At 40.4% G+C, this 17571-nt stretch overlaps 1 protein-coding gene across 5 annotated transcripts in view; it reads right to left on the bottom strand.

The window, feature by feature from the left end:
- Window positions 1–1987: 1987 nt before the first annotated feature.
- The window catches only part of LOC142749035 (E3 ubiquitin-protein ligase RNF14-like), a 29608-nt gene continuing 14024 nt past the window's right edge, over window positions 1988–17571 (bottom strand). For 3 of the 5 annotated variants that reach the window (XM_075856550.1, XM_075856552.1, XM_075856551.1), the window contains exons 4-9: window positions 16988–17139; window positions 11288–11791; window positions 9286–9514; window positions 7479–7651; window positions 6344–6474; window positions 1988–2299 (exon numbers count right to left, since the gene is read on the bottom strand). In XM_075856550.1, coding sequence (XP_075712665.1) covers window positions 2242–2299; window positions 6344–6474; window positions 7479–7651; window positions 9286–9514; window positions 11288–11791; window positions 16988–17139 — 1247 coding nt within the window. In that variant the 3' untranslated portion in view covers window positions 1988–2241. Of the gene's footprint in view, window positions 2300–6343; window positions 6475–7478; window positions 7652–9285; window positions 9515–11287; window positions 11792–16228; window positions 16262–16987; window positions 17140–17571 lie in introns of those variants that run through there. The other 2 variants (XM_075856554.1, XM_075856555.1) reach the window with 2 other exon arrangements.

Raw genomic sequence — 17571 nt, forward strand, 5'->3', positions numbered from 1 at the left:
AATGATCCATAGATGTGTGTTACGCTGTGAAGCAATCCTTTCTGCTCAGGCCGGTGTCGCACTGATATATGTCGTCCTTTCTTATGCCCATTTTGGTCCACACTCCGCACCTTTGCAGTTTGGGGAATTTTGCTGGGTTGTCCTGGTATAATACGGGCACCGTCGCTTCCAGCGGATATGGTTGGGCCCTCCCCTTCCTGGTTCCCTAATTTTAGGGCCTTGATAAATCGCCTCTTGAAACAGAAGAAATGTTCCCCTCGGGCTGCACAACTGACTTATTTCCTGACTTATTGGAGCCTTAACTAATTTTATTTTTTCATAGACATAGTGGTATGAGGGCTGTTTTTTGCAGGACTAGCTGTAGTTATTATTGGTACCATTTTGGGGTACATGCGACTTTTTTAACACCTTTTATCCCATTTTTGGGGAGGCCAGGTAACCAAAAAAATGCAATTCTGGCATAGTTTTTTTTAATACAGCATTCACCAAGCGTTATAAATTACATACTAACTTTATTCTGCGAGTCAGTCCGATTCAGACGATACTTATTTTATAGCACTTTATTATGTTTTACAACGTTTTGCACAATAAAATTACTTTTGTAAAAAGAATGTCGCCAAGTTGTGTGAACCATAACTTTTCTGTCGACGGAGCTGTATGAGGGCTTGTTTTTTGCGAGACGAGCTATAGTTTTTATAGGTAGCATTTTTGGATACATGCGACTTTTTGATCACTTTTTATTCCAATATTTGTAGGGCAAAGTGACGAAAAAACAAACTCTGGTATAGTTTTTTTATGGTTTTTTTTTTACGCTGTTCACTGCGTGCAATAAATATAATATTTTTATACCTTAGGTTGTAACGGTCGTGGTGATACCAAATACATATGGTTTATTCTTTTTTTTCAATAATAAAGGACTTGATAAGGGAACAGGGCGATTGTGTTTTATTTTATTACTTGAAACTTTTATTATGTTTTCAAACATTGATTTTTTTCAAGTCCCGCTAGGGGACTTGAAGGTCCAACGGTCAGATTTTTATTAGACCAGATTGTATTAGATCTGTCCGTTATTCACTGACAGCAAGCCGATTAGTCTTTGCCTCCCGGCGGAGCCTAATCGGCTTCCGTAATGGCAGAGCAGGAGGCCATTGTGTCTCCTGTTGCCATAGCAGCAGTCGCTAGTCCTGATTGCCTGTCGGGGCTGGCGATCTGCTAGCAACCGCTAAGATGCAGCGATCGCTGCATCGAAGGGGTTAATGGCAGGGTTCGGAGCTAGCTCCGGTTCCTGCCGTTACAGGTGGATGTCAGCTGTAACATACAGCTGACTTCCACCACTGATGATGCCGGATCAGCTGCTGAGACGGCGCCATCTTGCCGGCAGCTACGGAAGACGATCAGCTTCCGTGCTGACCTGACCGGCTTCCGTGCTAGGCAGACCAGGAGGCCAGTATTAGGCCTCCGGTTACCATTGCAGCCACCGGAACCCCGCAATTTCATTGCTGGGGTTCCGATGAGCTGCAAACACCTTAAATGCAGCGATCGCGTTTGAGGGGTTAATGGCGGGAATCGAGTCCCCGCCATTACAGCCGCATGTCAGCTGCAAGATACCGCTGACATCCGGCGATGATGGCACCGGCTCAGCTTCTGAGCTGGTGCCAAGCATTTGGCATATGGATACGGCAAAATGCGGGAAGCACTAGCTGTCCATGGCGTACCCATACGTCAAATGTCGGGATGGGGTTAATGATATACAACACCGTATGCATCACCATTGAGTAGACTACGGTATTGCTTCCGTCAAAACGGAAAGCTCCGACAGAACGTCTGAACGGAGCCCTGACGCAGATTTGAACGAAGCCTAAAGGATCTCTTCTTGTGATTACATTTTTCATGGCTAGTTATTCGAGATACAATTTGTGTAATCTTTATTAAAACCTAACATGATACAGAGGATAGTGCAAAAACTATTAACATTTCAGAAGCCAAGTGAAAACAATAGTCTTTATTTTGGCAAATTAAATCATTATCTGACATTTATACTTAGGGCAGTATATTAACAATTTAACGAACACATTATAATTTCCAAACATTCTTGCAAGGATGTAAACTATATATGGCTTTTATAAGTTAATATAAATCATCAGTATGCTCTGTATAAAATGGTAAAGTTCATTATAATGTATAGTGATAAATTTTAGTCATTTGGAAACTGTGCAGGAAGCCTGGTGACAAATCCACATATCAGTCTTCTCCATCATCATCAAAAACATCTTGATCTAGATTTGTGCCATAGAACAACCTGCAAATTAATAGACACAGAAAATGGTTTACATATTTGAAGTAGACTATACGATCATTTTCCTAGTGGCCAACTTAGTTTGTGCAGTTGCAGACAAGTTACATAGTACGGTTGAAAACAGACAAATGTCCATCAAATTCAACTAAAGGATTGGAGAAACTATAGAACTTTGTTTTACCTCTATTGACCAAGAGGAAAGTTTTAAAAAAAACTTAAAAATAAAAATACGAAATAGATAAATATAAAATTTACCCATAAGGCCAATCTTCCCTAAAAAGGAAAAATTGCCTCCAGATCTAAGTGGCAATCAGACTTGGTCAACATTCAAATAAGATTTCTACACATTGACAAAGGAGCTGATATTTTTTTGTTCTAGGAAATTATCTATTTTCCCCTTGAATGCTGTGGTCAGCTTTGATTGCAGAATTCAGGGGAATAATGTCGGAAATGAGAGGTTTCTCTGATTTTCACCGTTATAGAGCGGGGCTGCGGCTGTGTAATACAGCCATTGCCCCTCTCCTGACAACAAGTGCGTGCGTGGTCAGCAGAGGTGATGCAGCCAGCGCTGCACTAATGAGCGCAGGCACTGAAGACAGAACATGGGGGTGTTTTGCAGTGTGTCCGCCATGTTCGGTCTTCAGTGCCGCCGCTCAGTGCAGCACATGTCTAGACTCAGGAGCGGGGCAATGGCTGTATTACACAGCCGCAGCCCCGCTCTCATACATTCATGTGTTACAATGCTAAGCTGTGCAGCCGCAGAGCTTAGTATAGAAATACATGAAATAACGGTATCGAACCGTTTGAGGGTGCACGGTATCGAAACAGTATCGAAGTTTCGATGCATCGTGCAGCCCTACACTCGCCTTCATATCGCTTCTCACATACAGACATACACCACCGACTTTCCTATTTGCCCTGTCTTTCTGAAACAATGTAAAACCTTGTAGATTTACAGCCCAACTATCTGAAGAGTCTAGCCATGTTCCTCCAGTACTAAGGCCTCAAGCTCTCACATTTTGCTTGCCAGACTTCTGGCATTTGTGAACATGCACTTTAAGTTGTGTTCCAATTTTTAACATTCAGTATCAGAAATTAGTTTTTTTCTTTCAATTTTGAAAACATATTTTTTTTCAATGTTGTTTTGTAAACACATAGATCTTCTTCTCCTGTCACCTAATCCTCTCCCCATAGTCTACTTCTCCACCCACCAATATAGTCTGACCCCTCTCTAACCTAACTATCCCTTTATTTTCTACATTGACCTCCCTCCTCAGCCCTAGTTTAAATATTCCACCACCCCTGCAAGAATTCTCTCCCCCAGCACAGCGGACCCCCTTCCATTTAGGTGAAAATCATCTGCAGAATACAGTTTGTACCCCAATGAAAAGTCAGCCCAGTGCCTTCTCCTCTACACTAAGACTTAAGCCATGCATTTAACTCCCTGAGCTCCCGCTGTCTTTCCTGTGATATGCATGGCACAGGCAGTATTCCTGAGAATACATCATTGGAGGTCCTTCCATTCTGCTTGTGGCCTAGTTCTTTAAAGAGGCTCTGTCACCACATTATAAGTGACCTATCTTGTACATGATGTGATCGGCGCTGTAATGTAGATTACAGCAGTGTTTTTTTATTTAGAAAAACGATCATTTTTGACAGAGTTATGACCTATATTAGCTTTATGCTAATTACTTTCTTACTGGACAACTAGGCGTGTTTTACTTTTTGACCAAGTAGGTGTTGTAAAGAGGAGTGTATGACGCTGACCAATCAGCGTCATACACTTCTCTTTGTTCATTTACACAGCACATAGTGATCTAGCTAGATAACTATGTGCAGTCACTTACTCACATATTAATGTCACTGAAGTGTCCTGACAGTGAATAAACATCACTATCAGTCAGGACGTGATGTCTATTCAGAATCCTGACACTTCGGTAACGTTTGTATCAGATTTACAGCAAGGTAAATGCAATCTCGCGAGATTACGCTGTTAACTGTCATTTAAAACGAGATTACGCTTGCTGTGCTGTAAATCTCACACAAACGTTACCGAAGTGTCAGGATTCTGAATATACATCACGTCCTGGCTGGTAGTGATGTCTATTCACTGTCAGGACATTTCAGTAACGTTAATGTGTGTGTATGTTGCTGCACATAGTGATCTATTAAGATAACTATTTGCTGTGTAAATTAATGGAGAGAAGTGTGTGACGCTGATTGGTCAGCGTCATACACTTCTCTCCACAACGCCCACTTGGTCAAAAAGTAAAACACGCCCAGTTGTACATTAATAAAGTCACTAGCATAAAGCTAATATAGCTCATAACTCCGTCAAAAATGATCGTTTTTCTAAATAAAAAATACTGCTGTAATCTACATTACAGCGCCAATCACATTATGTACAAGATAGGGCACATATAATGCGGTGACAGTGCCTCTTTAAAATTATTCTTAAGGCTCCTCCACCTTCCATGTATTCAGTCGTTGGTACTTACATGGACCACGACAGCTGGATCATTACCAGCCCCTCCAACTAATTTATCCCCCTGTTCCACCACATGTTGAACCATTTGGTTTAGGCGGTCTTGGGAACAAGTTATTATATCCGTCTTCCTGATTATAAAATCTCCTACAACTATTAATTGTCTTGCCTTAGGCCCCAAGAACACAACCGTATATTTCATCCGTAATTATGAACCGTAATTACGGACCAATTCATTTCTATTGGCAACGGACACCTTCCAGTATTTTTACTGATAAGTGTCCGTGCAGAAAAAAATTATAGAACCTGTCCTATTCTTGCCCGTAATTACGGCACGGACTCTATCATAGAAGCCTATGGGCTCTTCCGTAAATGCATACGGCTACAGATGTGCATCTGTAAACCGTCCGTATTTACGGAAGCGTTGCTATGCAACATGTTGGTGACATCATTTGCAGCCTCCATCTTTTTTTTACGGATCCCTATATACGGATCAAATATGGATGCAATACAGACCGTATTTACGGACAGATGAAAATACGGTCATGTACATGAGGCCTTACCCGCCAACTACTAGCTGGGCTGTTCATCCGGCTGTTAGGGAGATCAGTATCCACTAGGGCTGCTATTCCTGAGACCAACACCCTCGCATCATCACCCAACTTGGCAATTTTGCTTGGAATAACAGAAACAGGAGTGGCCTTCCTTTTCGTGGACCCCTTTCTACTGTCCCTAAACTACATTAACCCAGCTACTTGCCTGATCCTGCTGACCCACGTCTTTACCCTCCAGGTCTACCCCACTAACTGCTTGCTCAGTGAGCAGCATGCTCTGCTCAAGATTGTCTATTGCCCTCAGTGTTGCATTTTTCTCCTCCAGATCTCTAATGCGAGCTTCTGGGTGAACAACATGCTCACATTTGCCACAGAGGTATTTACCCTGGAACTCCGACTCCAGTCGTGCATACATATGGCAAACTGTGCTCCACTTATTACACAAGCCGCTTAGTCCAGAAAGCCCAGTGAGAGCAAGCTGAGAATGACTTCTACAGGTTCATTTAAATCACCTGAGAGCAATTAACCCCTTCCTTTAATTAGGTGCACAGCAGAAAAAAAAAAAAAAAAAGGGTTTTAAATTGTGTCAGTAGTTAGAACACAAGCTGCACACAAAAAAAAGCTTGCTAACTTCTATTTGTAAGCACTCAATCCGTTCACAGAATCACACACAACTGCACACTCCAGTTTAATAACTCCACTTATACACAAGCCACTTAATCCAGCAAGCCCAGATCTGGTTACATCACCCATCAGGGTTCCTGTCAAGACAAATCTGTCATGTCATAGGTAGTGTAGGTAAACACACAACACTGACATACCAAGTGCCACTACTGGAAATATACCTGTTCTTACATACACAAGACCAACATATGATAGTAACAATGGAATGGACTCCCAATGCAACTTGGTTTAGGGGGTTAAAGCAGTTATGCCGATTGGATATTGCTGGCATATCATAGAATTTTGCCATGACCATACTTTTCCAAAACCATGCAGGATACATACTGATTAAAGCATGCTGAAGAAGATTCATTGTAGTGGATATATGGATTTCCTCGGGACAGCGTGCTCATACATAGCCAGCAGAAGTACTGCTTACACCCAGTGCAGGTCATTTTGTTACAGCCATCAATTTTCTGTAAAGACAAAATATATGTCACGAACATACTGAATCCAGGATACCTTCATGTTAAAGGAGTATTTCTCACCTATTTATTTACATTTTTTTTAACTAAGTTAAATATATACTGAAACAAATTCTTCTAATCCGTTTTTGTTTCGGATTATATCGGTTTTGTTCTAGTTTCTTTATAGGATTTATGGAGGCAGCCATCTTGCCAGAGTTGCTACATCTGTACATAAGAAACCTCAGTCAGAAATCAGATTAGATTTCTATGGGTCTGTGCTGTGGGGATGCTCAGTGAGGGGTAGGGAGGAGGAGGTGAGATGTAACCATCGCCTATCGTCAATGGTAGGCGCCTGTGTTATCCAGCTTTATAACATAAGTGTTACCTTTCATTGTAAACCTGCACTGTGATAATAATGAGATTACTGTGGAAAAGTGATCTCTACAGAACAGGAAGTGTCAGTCTATTGTAAGCACTCAATGGCCATAGTTCGTGTGGGATCACACAAACATAGCAGAAGTCATTAGCTTTCTATTAGAATGGGAACAATGTCCTGCTCGTTCTTAGGGCGGATCCCACCCAAACCTCCCATTGATATCAATGGGATGGAGGAATCTTCCTGGCTTCGGCAGCAATGGTTCCACGGCCGATTTTGCCGGGACCCACCACGCAAAATCCGCTGTGTGAACTAGCCCTTACACAGGACTGATCTGTGGACTTTACCATTCTACTGTAAAAAGATAGGGACCTACTGCAGTTATAGGAAAGGCATGTGAGCAGCATTTATAATATATGTATATTAGAAAATTGTATAATTTCCTATTCCACAAATAGAGAAAAATAAAAAAATATATCTCATTTTCTGATGATACACTCCCTTTAGTAAAGTCATATACCTATATTCCGAGGTACTGTGAGTGGAAAACAACTTCATAAGAATCCCCACCCGATGTACAAAACACCTGACATACAGGTAATTTTAAGAAGTGAATCTCCGATCTCTAGTATTTAACCTGAATATGAGTTCCACAGCGAGGACAGCACTTGGAGTTCTGCTCCAGCCAATCCATACTCTCCATTTCTTCCACAGCTTTCTGGATTATTCTCTTTCCATATCTTTTCTCCAGGAATTTCTTGCCTGCTTCATCTGCAGCAAGATACTCTCCACGCAATGAGATAAGTTTTTCTGAGGGACAAAAAAAAAAAACAAAAAGAAATTTCCAAAGTGTACAAAGTATGAAGTATAACTATAGAACTATAATTAAAGTCTATTGAATCAACATTAATGATGTTATCATTTTTTTCGTTGTATTTTTTTTTTTTTACATTCTGATTTTTATTAATCTTCGAATCAGCATAACGCTAGATTCACACGAGCGTTGCACATCTCGGATGTGAAAAACGTCAGTTTTCCACCTCTGAGGTGCATCCGTGATTTTCCCTGTGGGATGCGTTATCTCGCATCCCCCATAGACTAGAGTCTATGGAGGGATGCATGAAGCGCAAGAAAAATAAGACATGTCCTACTTTCTCACGGACCCTTCACACTGTCCGTTGAAACAACGGCCATGTGAATGGCCCCATTGAATTACATAGTTCCGTGTGACGGCTGTTGTTTTAATGGCCGTCGCACATATATTTAACATGTTCGTGTGAATAAGGCCTGACAAAGAAAAAGTAAAACAGTGGCAGAGACATATGTTCACACAGGGCAGACTGTAATACACCGCAGATTTTCCACAACGGATTTAAATGCGGAAAATCTGCAGCGTATTAGAGTAGAAGCAAAGTGGATGAAAAATCTCCTCCACTCGCTACGGAAAAAATCTGCTGAGAAATTTTTCATAAATTGGCCCCCGGTGGAGTTTTTAAATTCACAGCATGTATATTTAAGTTGGGGAATCTCTGCTCTTTTGTTGCAGGTTTTCCCTATTGAATTCAACAGGGAGGTAAAACCCACAACAAATAGCAAATATTTTTTGCGTCGGAAAAGCTGCGCCGTAAAAATCCAGACCAGAAATCGCACATCAGAAAAAAAAACATCCTTTTTTTATGTTTAAAGTTAATACGTACCCCTTGGGCGTGGTCATAGCAATGCGTCCCTCCGTTCTCTGTGCAGTCTGGCCTCCTGGTATGACATTTCATCCCATGTGACTGCTGCAGCCAATAACAGGCTACAGCGGTCACATGGGATGAAACTTCAACCCAGGAGGCCAGACTGCACAGAGCGATGCGTAGCTTTAGCAAAGCCTGGGGAGGGGTATTTGCTTTTTTTTTTTTATTATTGTTATTTCAGCACGGTTTCCGCCTGAAAATGTGCATCTTTCTCTTTTCAAAACAACTTGGAGACTAAGACAAGATTCCACTATACCTTATAGGTGTAGAAGATCTCAGTTGGGAGATGAAAAAAACTAGAGAATCTACTGCTTTATTGCATCTGTGAAATCGTAGCGTTTACATGTCATCATTTGCATTTGGCAAGCACATTCCGAGGTATAAATATCTAGTACCCAAAGCTAGGCACCCTGGCAGGGAGTGGTTTCATTTCACATAAAACCTAAGAGCTTCCCGGTTGGCTAATGGTCTGACAATGATTGGGGTTACCCTCAATCTTTTTCAGATTCTTCCTGGAACAATGGCTACATGATAAGAATTTAGGGTACCTCCTATTTACTTTCATGCTGCAGTTTCCGATCCCCGTTTTCTAGTGCATGTGGATCTTTTGGGGCAATTTGCTTTTAGAATAATAACAACTTGGGTGATGACACTATGGAATTTCTTTTTGTGCTTCTTAATACAGACAAGAGCTCCTGAACATACCTGAAGTTACTTTGCAAGGGGAGACTCCGTGGAAGGTCATTTTGCAAAGGATACAAAACGCATATTGGCAGACAGAGCAAATGGCCATTGTACCCCCTGGCTCCTGCATGACTGGTGTCTGACAACTTGGACGTGGACAGTAAACAACATCAGCCATTAAATCCAAGCTTGACTGCAAGAGGAGGCGGTCATAGCGGCTGAAGAGCTGCTCCCCAACCAGATCCTTTACCTGTAAGTTAACATGGATGTGAACAATTTATCTGTACGTAAACATGGATTCCAGGCCAGAAGCTGTCATTTAACATATATTACTATGGTTTCATTGTTCATGCAATATGATTAAAAGTCTGAACAGTCCTTATCTCTTCTTATAACCGGTTTTCTCCATCCCTGCTTTTGGAAGACCATAATATTATAGATTTTATTAAAAAATGTATTTTCTTGAATGTATTACCAGCAGTAATAGGAGAATTTACCAATGATAGAAGAAATTCGGTATTATCCCCAGATGGATGTAACTATGACTTCTTTTTGCGTAGTCAAATATACTTAATACAGTAGAGCAGTAAAGGGATGATAATAATTTGAATGTTATAATTGAACAATATCACATAAATGAGAACAATAATATTTATGTATACATAAAATCTCAGAAACGAGAAAATCAATTTCTCATTTATTGTTCGGTTGTTCACTATTTAACACAAATCCATTATTAAATCGTACCTAACTTTTTAGAATAAGCCGTCATATGTGTGTTAATAAGGAATTACACAATACCTGACTATTTTATGACTTTTATTCTGCATTTTCCCCTCTGCAGACCCTCTCTAATTTTCAGTTGTCTCTGAGCTAGTGCCTAATGGCTATCATGTGTTCTATACACTGCATACATAGAAAAGGAGAATCCTGCTCTCCTATCTCTATTACTTATATAGAAGCTGCAGCATGGAAGAGATTATACAGCAGTATTGAGAAGTGTAGCTGTGAATTCAGCAGTAGGTTGAGATAGAACAGTTACTAGAAGCTGCCGCACGTCCACCTGTGTTTTTCTCACTCTGCTCCTCCCTCACCTCTCCATAGACTTGTATTGGCAGCGTCAGTCCCTTTCTCTCGCTGCTCCCCCTACCCTTTCCATAGACTTGTATGGGCACAAGCATCTGTGTCTCTTTCTCGCTCAGCTCCCTCCTCCCCTCTCCACAGGCTTGGATAAAACAGAATCTTAACAGTAAGTTGATGTATATAAGGTATACTATTAGATTAGTAGAAGTTGTTTGAAAAGTTAGCGTTCATTTAAGTTCCTTCGAGTTATGTTGCATTGTGACCGAAGTTTGCTACATGCAAATGAATATTAAAGATATTCCAATAAAAAAAACTTTTTTTAAACGTAAAATGTTTAAAGAGGCTCTGTCACCAGTTGATAAGTGCCCCATCTCCTACCTAATCTGATCAGTGGTTTTTATTTTGAAAAACTAACATTTTTGAGCAAGTTATGAACAATTTTAGATTTATGCTAATTAGTTCTTAATGACCAACTGGGCATTTTTTAACCTTTAATAAAAATGTGTATCAGTGTGATTGTGCAACTTTCAAAAGTATTCAATGTATTTTTACTTTTTGAGGTACAGCTGCTTTGTATTCTGTATACAGAGCAGCTGTATCGGACATGAAGACCTGAATCCGTCAGGTCCGCGGGACTGACGGGTTCAGTGAAAGCGGGTCCTGCATGTCTCTTCATGCAGGATCCACCTATAATCGATCACATGTCGATCCTGACACGACCCACTGTCACTGAACCCGTCAGTCCCGCGGACCTGACAGATACTGGTTTCAGTGCTAGATATAGTTGCTTTGTATACAGTATACAAAGCAGATGTATCTCAAAAAGTTAAAATAATTTTCAATAAAAAGTATTTTGAAAGTTGCACCAATCACACTGATTGGGATTTGCTTGACTAAACAAAGTCTTGTATTTTAAATGACCCAGCGAGCTTTCCCTTACCTGAGCAGGTGTTGCAACAGACGTGCACTTTGGTTCAGGGCAGTTTAGTGCATGGACCTGTCCGTCCTTAATCTGGATTTCAAAGTAGTCTGTGAGGCAGTTGTTACAGTACACATGCTGACAGTCCTTAAAGTGGGTGCATTCACCACCCAGCTTCTCCATAAAACAGATATTGCACAAGAATGGTTTGCCATCAAAGACCTTCTTCTGTTGAGTTTCACTGAAGTCCAAGATGTATTTGACCAGGGCAGACACTGACTGCACGTCCTGTATGGCCCGTCTATCAAACGATCCCCTTTCGGATGAGAACCCATCCCCAGGGGTCTTTTCAGGAGACTGCATCCAGGTCTGTAAACCATTACTAGACACATCAATTTCATACGGAGATTTTATATTCAAGTAACCAAGTGTCTCCTCCTTTATAAACTGAATCCATGGAAATAAGACAACACATCCCCTGTTCTCCTCCCATAGGTCATCTAAATGCTGGCATAACAGACTGAGCTGAAATAATAAAAATAAAGTCCATTAAAATGATTTTTCTTATTTTAGTCTCCCACTGCTCTATAGGATATCTATCATATGTGAAAATAAATGTAATTCACATATGAACACATGTAAGTTATAATTTATGTTGGAAACATAGTTGTCTGTATTCTTTACGTCGGACTCGTTTACCTCCTTCATTCACCTTCCCATATGAAATATATCTCTTGTGTTATGTCAGAACAAAAACATTTCTCCCATTATGTTTTAATTGTGCGTTAGAGAAAACATAAGATATAGGAAACTCATGCTGGATAAACAGCCTACAAGACATGTCAAGTTTAAGAAGCGATCACCCAAAAAAGCGGTTGTCCTGACATACATGTGTTGGGGCCACATAGAGGACACATCCATGTACTAAGTGAATAGGTCTAATGGTGGAATAATGACAAATACTTCAGTTAAATACTATTCACCTGTTACATACCATGGACAGTTTTACATAAATGTCAGCGGTCGAATAATGTGTGAGGGGTGGGTCACATGACCGATGCCATCTTTAGTCAATTCAGTTATCCTATGGATACATTACTATGGACTAAACTGTGAGCTATACCATTTATTATTTACACAGATACTCGCACTTTTATAAAGAAAGTTATGTCGGCAGTATTTCTAATAAATGTATATAAGAAAACTGTATGACTTCCTATTCTACAAATAAATAAATTCAACAAATAAAAACTGGACGACCACTTTTAAACTGCAAGGTCATCATCTTATGTTCTGATATGTCATAGGTAAAGGTGAAACGATAACTTAGGTGATGCTCAAACCCTTTGGAACGCCTCAAAGATTTCTGTTACTGAAAATCTAACAACATTATAAGCAAAGGAACATACAAACCGATGCCAGGTTACTTGGAATGTGGTGTCAGATTTTCCAGTACCAGAAATCTTTGAGCAGTTCCAAAGGTTTTTGTGTGTTTTTTAGAGCCCTTCGGTTGGGATCCGCTCAGTGTACTGGCCCATAGACTTTCTCATACACAACTCTACAAAAAGGGGTCTCAGCACCCGGACATGTAAATTTTTGCAAATGAGTGTTACCCTCTAAAATCACCTGCATATATAGTTCACAAAAATGTATGCAACGATTTCTGGAGGTTACTTAAAGAGGCTCTGTCACCACATTATAAGTGCCCTATCTCCTACATAAGGAGATCAGCGCTATAATGTAGGTGACAGCAGTGCTTTTTATTTAGAAAAACAATCTATTTTTACCACGTTATTAGCGATTTTAGCTTTATGCTAATTAGTTTCTTAATGCCCAAGTGGGCGTGTTTTTTCTTTTGACCAAGTGGGTGTTGTACAGAGGAGTGTATGACGCTGACCAATCAGCGTCATGCACTCCTCTCCATTCATTTAGTCAGCGCATAGGGATCCTGCTAGATCAGTATGTGCTTTCTTATACTGACACATTATCATTAATGAAGTGTTTAGACCGTGAATAGACATTCCTTCCAGCCAGGACGGGATGTCTATTCACAATCCCGATACTTCTGTAACGTTTCTGTGGTACTTACAGCAGAGCAAGCGTAATCTCGCGAGATCACACTGTAAATGACAGGTTACAGCGAGATTACGCTTGCTCTGCTGTAAGTAACACAGAAACGTTACCGAAGTGTTCGGATTGTGAATAGACATCCCATCCTGGCTGGAAGGAATGTCTATTCACTGTCTAAACACTTCAGTAACGTTAATGTGTCAGTATGAGGGTATGTTCACACACAGTGTCTAAAAAACGTCTGACAATACGGAGCTGTTTTCAGGCGTTTTTGTAGCAACTTGGGGCTGTTTTTCAATGGAGTCAATGAAAAACGCCTCCAAAAACGTCCCAAGAAGTGTCCTGCACTTCTTTTAACGAGCCGTCATTTTACGTGCCGTATTTTGACAGCGACCCGTAAAATAAAGGCTCGTGGGAACAGAACATCGTAAAACCCATTGCAAGCAATGGGCAGATGTTTGTAGGGGTATTAGAGGCGTTTTTTCAGGTGTAATTTGAGGCGTAAAACGCCCGAATTACGTCTGAAAACACTGCATGTGAACATACCCTAAGACAGCACATACTGATCTAGCAGGATCCCTATGCGCTGATTAAATGAATGGAGAGAAGTGTATGACGTTGATTGGTCACTGATTGTTCAGCGTCATACACTCCTCTGTACAACGCCCACTTGGTCAAAAGTAAAAACACGCCCAGTTGGGCATTAAGAAACTAATTAGCATAGATAAAAAAAAATCTAAATAAAAAACACTGCGGTCACCTACATTACAGCGCCCATCTCCTTATGTAGGAGATACGGCACTTATAATGTGGTGACAGAGCCTCTTTAAAAGTGACGCAGTCATCATGGTTGGTGCTAGCAGCTATTCATGGAATTGAATATACTTAAAAGATACGTACAGTTTGGAAAGTTGTTTTTTTTTTAAATTAAATCTATTATTTTACAGGTGATTTTAAACATTTAACTTGACTTTTATTAAAAACGTTGTTCAGTTTTTTCATACAACTTATGTATCCCCTATAGAACCACCATAATATCGATCACATGTAAGTTACATAGATTCTTAGGTTAAAAAAAAAGACACAGGTCCATCAAGTTCAACCTTTCTCAATAAATTCCACATCATTTATAGCTTCATTAGTTATAACCCTCAATGCCATTAATCAGTAAATATTCATCTAGCCCTTTTTTAATTCCAGACATAGCATCTGCCATTACGACCTCTTGGGGTAGGACTTTCCATAGTTTGACCACTATAACTGTAAAGAACCCTTTCCTATATTGACGTCTGAAACTTTTTTCTTCCTAACACAATGAATGTCGCCTGGTCCTTGGAAGGAACAGATCATGTGCTAGTTATCTGTATTGACCACACGAATACTTATACATGTTATTAAGAGCACCTCTATGACTGCTTTTTTCCAAGCTGAACAAGACCAATTACTTCAGCCTTTGATTGTAACGGACATCTCCCATCACATTTAATAATTTACACCTCTTGCACACGACCGAGTTCGGCCCGTGAAAAACGTTCCATGTGTCGGATGCATTTACCGGCCCGACAGGTGAACGGGACTCCTGGCATCATAGACATTTCATTATGCTAGGAGTCCCTGACTACCCACGGAACAGCTGTTCCATACTGAACAAAATGATACAGTACGGAACAGCAGTTCCGCGGGGAGGCAGGGACTCCTAGCATCATAAAATGTCTATGATTTGACAGGATATTGCCAGGAGTCCCGTTCACCTGTATCGTGGTCGGGCCGGGAAATCCAGCCGACACTCGGACCGCTTTTCACGGCCCGAACTCGATCGTGTGCAAGAGGTGTTATTCACCCGCCTTTGAACCCTCTCCAGTTCTCCTATATCCTTTTCACAATATGAAGCCCAAAACTGAATCCCATATTCAAGATGTGGCCTTACAAGGGATTTATAGAGGGGTAATATTACATTTGTATCACAGGTTTTTATCTCTCTTTTTAAACACCCTAAAAACCTATTTGCTTTTGCAGCTGCTGCTTGACATTGAGTACTGCGGCTTAGCTTATTTGGAACCAGAATACCCAGATCCTTCTCTTGTTTTGTTATTCCCAGTTTTATTCAAATTTTTTTTTTTTTTTAATCAGTTCAAGTTTATTCAACAAACTCCACATCAGTACAGGTCATTATACAGTCTTATACATTGTGAAAACATATCTCCAAGGACCCAAGCATGTATTTCACACAAAACATTCCCCTTTCCCCAACTCCCCCCTGCAACCCCCAGCCGGCCCTCACGTTACAAGCTTCCTTATCCTATCTCCTTCCCATTTCCACTCCCCATCTCACTCCAACTCTCCACATGTACACACCCGTCAGTAGCACCATTCCTGAATGTGTGACCTTGCCACCCCTGCTCCAGTGCCCCCCGTGCCCTTAGTATTCCCTGGAACCCCAGGACCAGTTTTATTAAATTTAATGTATATGCATAAATACTATTATTGCGGCCTAAGTGGATTACTTTACATTTATCAATATTAAAATTCATCTGCCATTTTTTTCCCCAAGCTGCCAGCTTATCTGTCTTTCTGTAATATATCAAGCTGCAGTTTCAGTATCCTACAAAGTTTTGTATCGTCAGCAACAACTGACACCTTATGATCTCAGAATTGGGCCTAACACTGATCCTGTATCAAATGCTTTTGTAAAATCCAACTATCACATCAGCCGCATGACCAACATCCAGATTTGCACTTACCTCCCCATAGAAACCGAGCATGTTGGTTAGGAATCCATGCTGGTTATCAGATTATTCATCACTATACACTTCTGCAGTTCATCTCATAGAATACATTCAAATAAGTTAATGAACTTAGATATAATCGATATTATGGTGATTCTGTGTGTACCTGAGCTGACAGGATCATCTCATAGCGAATGATACAGCTTCTATGTATAGAGGATAGACAAAAGCTGTATCGGAAAAAACGAAACAATTTTTAAAAATATTGATTTCATAAAAATAAAAAAAAAGTGCACATAGCATTTGAAGATTTTAAATATGTACACATTTAGAGTGATAACATTCACAGTTGTGTGTACTAAAAAACTGCCAACTAGAGAAGAGCAAATCCGTGAAAACATGTTTCACCAACAGGTAAATTTCCTATTACGGAGCTGTGGTTCCCCAAATAATACTCTGGAGACTGAAATGCTTTAACACAGATCCCTTGTTCAGCCTTTTTTTATCTTAACTAGGGAAAAGACTGCCCCATAACTGGAAATTCCCCCACCGCCAAAGTGAATGTTCGAAGACTTCGTGCTCTTGCACATGACCAAGATCGGGCCGTGAAAAATGGTCCAAGTATCGGCCGGATTTCCCAGGCCTGACCACGGTACAGGTGAACGTTTTATGATGGCCCCTGCCTTCCCAACGAACCGCTGTTCTGTACTGTATCATTTTGTTCAGTACGGAACAGCAGTCCCGTGGTCGGGCCGGGAAATCCAGCCGACACTCGGACCATTTTTCACGGCCCGATCTCGGTCGTGTGCAACTGCACTCATTGATTTCGACAACTAGTGGCAAGATAAAATTTACAGAAACCCGGCAAAACATCCATATAGCTTTTGTTAAAAGTTGTCTCTTAGTATAGTAAATGACAAGTAACCTGTCTTGGTGAAAGCCACTTGGAGCTTAGTGTGAAGCTCGGGGGTTTAGTGGATGGGTAACCTGGAGGAAGTTCAAAGTTCAACACAATCGGTGGTAAAAAGGATACAGTGTTCTCAAAATTCTCAGTAAAGGAGTCTGCAGCACTGTTGCCTGGAGAAAAAAAAATGCATTCATAAGCATTAAAATTGTTTTAATCTTTCAATTACAGTATACATCACTGCATCCTGTTTATACGTTTACCACCACAAATTTAACAAACGGAAGTATGGGATTCCCGAAAACTTCCAGTTATATAAATATATATATATATTTTTTTTATTTCAAAATGCAGATAGTAGAAGCACTCTATAGAAGTCACTCTTTAAAGAGACTGTCAACACATTATAAGTGCCCTATCTCCTACATAATGAGATGGGCGCTATAATGTAGGTTACAGCAGTGCTTTTTATTTTAAAAAAAACTATCTATTTTCACCACTTTATTAGCGATTTTAGATTTATGCTAATGAGTGTCTTAATGCCCAAGTGGGCGTGTTTTTACTTTCAAACAAGTGGGCGTTGTACAGGAGAGTGTATGAGATTG

Source organism: Rhinoderma darwinii, chromosome 3 (genome assembly GCF_050947455.1).
Source record: "Rhinoderma darwinii isolate aRhiDar2 chromosome 3, aRhiDar2.hap1, whole genome shotgun sequence".
Classification (NCBI taxonomy): Eukaryota; Metazoa; Chordata; class Amphibia; order Anura; family Rhinodermatidae; genus Rhinoderma; species Rhinoderma darwinii.